The following is a 4697-nucleotide window of genomic DNA, read 5'->3' on the forward strand; positions in this document are numbered from 1 at the left end:
GGGGTCCTAGGACCCCAGTTTGAGAACCTCTGCTTTAAACAACCCTACTGAGAGAAGTATCGAGCCAAACAAGACGACTGTAAATGAGAGCTGCTGCTTTGTCAGACAATTTTAATTTAATTTGGAAGCCTTATCAACATGGACTGGTTTCATTCACTTCCTCCAATGCCATTGCTAAACTAGCAGAAGAAAATCGAGGTTGTCGTTTAARACTCCTCCTCCTGTTCTCTGATTGGCCCAGGTAAAATCCTACCAAAGAAATCCTCGTCTATGGGAGAAGTCCCAGACGGAGCAGAGAAGGGAAACTAATATYGAGCGGAACTGCGTATGAAAGCAAGGACAAGGCTACTTTGTAACCATTTTCTTTCTTGAAATGCAATTGGCCACACTCTATGGCAAGGGGAACCAATAACACTCGTAGCTCACATCTAAGATAGATTTGGAATTACATCATCTTCATTAACGGTCGCGAGCAGAGCTCCACCTTCATTTCAAACAGAACCCAGCAACGGAGACGGTTGAAGAGAGTAGAGAAACCAGAGCATCCATGATCATATCTCAGCTCGATGTTTAAGATTTAAGAACGGAAAAATAGTTYGTATCAGTTTAAATGTCTTCTGTGTTTACTGCAGATAAACTACATTTCTGCATTTAAGAACTCATCACTCAYTTTATTGCGTTTTTATGTAAAGTCTTCACAGGTGGTGTAGAATTTTTACCACAGTGGTTCTAAGTGTCGAAACATCAGGTGGTTTCTGGGAGTTACCGTACAAGGTTCTGTAAAATTCCTCTGAAAACAATACAGCAATGTACTGATATTAGAACATTTAATTTGTACTTTTGAATACTCAAAAGTAAATACTTCAGTACTTTAACTTGAGTAGATTTTTGATGGAGTAACTTTTACTTGTAGTTGAGTAGATTTGACCCTGAGTATCAATACTTTTACTCAAGTACTAGAGTTGAGTACTTTGTCCACCACTGATAGCCAGGATACTCAAAGCTCTGCACACTACAATCTGTGTCCACACAGCACTCTACTAGATCTCTACAAAGYTACCATGTATGAATCATCGTTTAGAGACGAGTTAGTGCTTTAAATCAAGCTCATCCACTGATGGGGCACACATCAGAAGCAGAGAGGTTTCAGCGTCTTGCCCAGGGWCACTTAGACATGTAACTGAATAGAGGTGAATCGAACCACCAACTCTCTGATTTAGAGGACGACTCCCTTAACTCAGCCACAGCCACCCACAAATGTGATAAATGAATGATGTGGAAGTCAGAGCAAAATAATTAATTCTGTAAAAGACAGACTCTTAACACAGTTGAAACTGCATCACTGTTGTGTTTTTGAAAATTCTGATTTCAAAATAAAATTCACATGCATCATGTGATACATGCATACATTTGCTGCATGCTACATGTTGTCATCTGCTTCACAAACAGAACGATACATGAATTATTTTGAAAATACAGATGGTATGCTTGGTATTTTTCCTGGCAAAAATAGGATCGAATCTAATTTTGGCAGATCGCCGTCTGCTCACAGCAGCCCTGCGCTGCTGTGCGGAGCCAGTGTAATACTCTCATTGATTAGAATGGCTGCATATTTTCTCAAGTCAGAATGGAGCGGAGCAGAACCACATGTAGTGTAAATTAGAGGTAAGGCTGAGCCCGGTGGCCACCCTGTAAAGTAAGTTCATATCAGCTGCTTGTATCCGGAATCTTGTTTTTTCAGTCATGATCCACACCTCGTGAYGGTAGAGGATGGTTGGAACGAGACAGTAACAGTAAATCAACCTTTAAACTCAGCTTTTTCTTTACCATGATCGACCGAGTCCAACCCACACTGAGAAAGAACTCGACTTTGTTCCAAGGATGCAGACACAGCTCCTGCTTTAGGTATAAAGGGAATGGATCGTTCTCAATAGCAACCCAGACAYGCCATACTTCCACAGCATCCCCCACAGATTGCCTCAAGGAACAAGATCATAAGCCTTCTCCAAATCTATAAAACACATGTAGACCGGAGAGGCAAACTCCYAAACTCCCAYGAAGARTAAAGTCAAGATCTGGTCCACAGTTCCACAACCAGGACGGAAGCCACTTCAAGGTTCAGCGATTGATCGAAACTGCAACAGAACAGCAGCTAAATGAATTGAAACTAGCAAAACAGTCTCTAAATTATTAAACGAGCAAAACACTAAACATAMGCCAAAAATTGAAAAACAACAACTAAACTGAACCTAAAAAAATGCACGTCAAAGTTAAAAAGTATTAAGTATGTATACGTGGAGTATACGTATGTAGTTTTCTTCAGCAAGTATGCTGAAAAAAAATTTCAAGGAACACAAAGTTCTTAAGAATTTGAAGACATTTAGTGTAAAAAACTGTCAAAAAGGGTCTGTCCAGGGTGTACTCCACCCCTCGCACTGTGACTTCTTGATATGGGCACCAGTGACCCCCATGACCCTGAAAGAAAGAAGCGAGTATAGCTGGATGGCTGGAATATAAAAAAGTAAGAAAACAAAAAACAGTAACGTCCTGAATAGGCTGACTACTGTATATCGATTAGGCCTCATGTAAGGCTAAAAAAAAAAACTTGCAATGTATGCTATTACTGTTTAATATTTTCATGACTATATTCACCGTAAGTAATGAACAAACATTTTATCATTTTCTCGTCTGTCATCATCACCATCATCTAACCCAGGTGTAGCCAACAAGGTGAGTCTGTTGGATCAACCAAACATATAATTAGCAGCAGAACCTGAAGTGTGGCACTTATCTATGCTTTACTGCTGTCCTTAGTGATATTGTGCTCACTGATATTGCAATGTCAATAAATTTGTGATATATCGCCCAACCGTAGTTTTGACACTCAAATAGCTGAAAGTACACCGAGGTAGTTTGGAGTCAAAACCCCTGCAGAAGGAACTATTAACAGGAAAACAACAGTGTGACTCAGCATTCCCACAGTAATGTCTTTTAAAACCTTTGATGCTTCTAAATCTTACCTTTTCATCTCTGATCGAAATGGGATATTTAATTCCTAAAAAGAGAATAAAGTGGACAACAGGATGGATACATTAAAGCAGCAGRTTTTTGAATCATTACTGTGTTGAGATTTTAAAAAAGCAAGGTTTTTCTACCTTCAGTGCTCCCAGCTGGGCTCTCTTTGACTGTAGAAATGTCACTGACTTTATATTCAGTTCGCACGGTGCCACCTGCCTCCTCAAAGTCTGAGGCATACCTGAGAGCCACCATCCTCCAATCTACAATCCCGGTGTAGGGCGAATCCAAGGCCATAACCCCCTGGACATTAACCATTCCATTAGCTTCTCCTGACACACTGCCATTTGGTCAAAAAYATAACCTATCTTTTACCCTGCAGTAAGGCTCTCGCTCTCGGATGCCCTTGGCATCAACGATGCTGAGGTCACGCACGTTGTTCTTCATGCCACGGTCGTACAGAGCTTTCAGTCTGGGAATCTCTTCCTGCTCTACTGCGACAATCAGCTGCCAGTAAAAACACATGGTAAGCAGAGGAGTTCAACAGATATCAGGGGTGGACTGGCCATTGGGAGTACCGGGACTTTTCCCGGTGGGCCGGCGCATCCATCATCTGCCTCCACCATCGGCCTCCAGCATTTGCAGACATCATCTGCCAGCCCGGACCTTGAATGGGCCAGTCGGGTACTAAATTCCCGGGCCATTTTTTTTGCCCCAGTCCGCCCCTGACAGATATCAATTTAAAAAGTGTGAATGCTGAATGATGCTGAAATTAAATTTTAAAAAAAGAAATGAAAGTGAGCTGAATAATAGCAGAAAATTCTACATTACTTACAATCTTTGAAGAAAAGACACAAGGAGAAGAAGGGCAGAAGAAGCAGAAGCTTAAACTGAATAACCGTACAATGCCTTGAGAAAGTATTYGGCCCCCTTGAACTTTTCAAACTTTTGCCACATTTCAAAACATAAAGATGTACATTTTAATTTTTTTGGGAAGCATCAACAACAAGTGGGACACAATCGTGAAGTGGAACGAAATTTATTGGCCATTTAAAAAAAATTTAACAAAAAAACCCCTGAATAATTAAGCACACAATGTTATTCGGCCCCCTTGCGTTAATACTTTGTATCACCACCTTTTGCTGTGATTACAGCTGCAGGTCTCTTGGGGTATGTCWCTATCAGTTTTGCCCATTCTTCCTGCAAAACAGCTGGCGCTCAGTGAGGTTGGATGGAGAGCGTTTGAACAGCAGTTTTCAGCTCTTTTCACAGATTCTGGATTAGATTCAGGTCTGGACTTTGACTTGGCCATTCTAACACCTAAATATGTTTATTTGTGAACCATTCCATTGTAGATTTTGCTTTWTGTTTTGGATCATTGTCTTGTTGGAAGATAAACCTCCGTCCCAGTCTCAGGTCTTTTGCAGACTCCAACAGGTTTTCTTGCAGAATGCTCCTGTATTTGGCTCCTTCCATCTTCCCATCAATTTTAACCAYCTTCCCTGTCTCTGCTGAAGAAAAGCAGGCCCAAACTGTGATGCTGCCACCATTATATTTGACACTGGGGATGGTGTGTTCAGGGTGATGACCTATGTGGCTTTTACGCCAAACATATCGTTTTGCATTGTGGCTAAAAGTTTGATGTTGATTTCATCTGACCAGAGCAGCTTCCACATTTGGTG

The 4697-nt window shown here is 41.1% G+C and overlaps 1 protein-coding gene across 1 annotated transcript in view; it reads right to left on the bottom strand.

Moving 5' to 3' along the window:
- The window catches only part of l2hgdh (L-2-hydroxyglutarate dehydrogenase), a gene marked incomplete at its 5' end in the record, with an annotated part of 15282 nt that overhangs the window by 7066 nt on the left and 3519 nt on the right, over positions 1-4697 (bottom strand). Inside the window, 3 exon segments of the mRNA XM_014023566.1 lie at positions 3021-3055; positions 3156-3318; positions 3391-3522. Of these exon segments, the coding sequence (XP_013879020.1) occupies positions 3021-3055; positions 3156-3318; positions 3391-3522 (330 nt within the window).

Source organism: Austrofundulus limnaeus, unplaced genomic scaffold, assembly GCF_001266775.1.
Source record: "Austrofundulus limnaeus strain Quisiro unplaced genomic scaffold, Austrofundulus_limnaeus-1.0 Scaffold377, whole genome shotgun sequence".
Classification (NCBI taxonomy): Eukaryota; Metazoa; Chordata; class Actinopteri; order Cyprinodontiformes; family Rivulidae; genus Austrofundulus; species Austrofundulus limnaeus.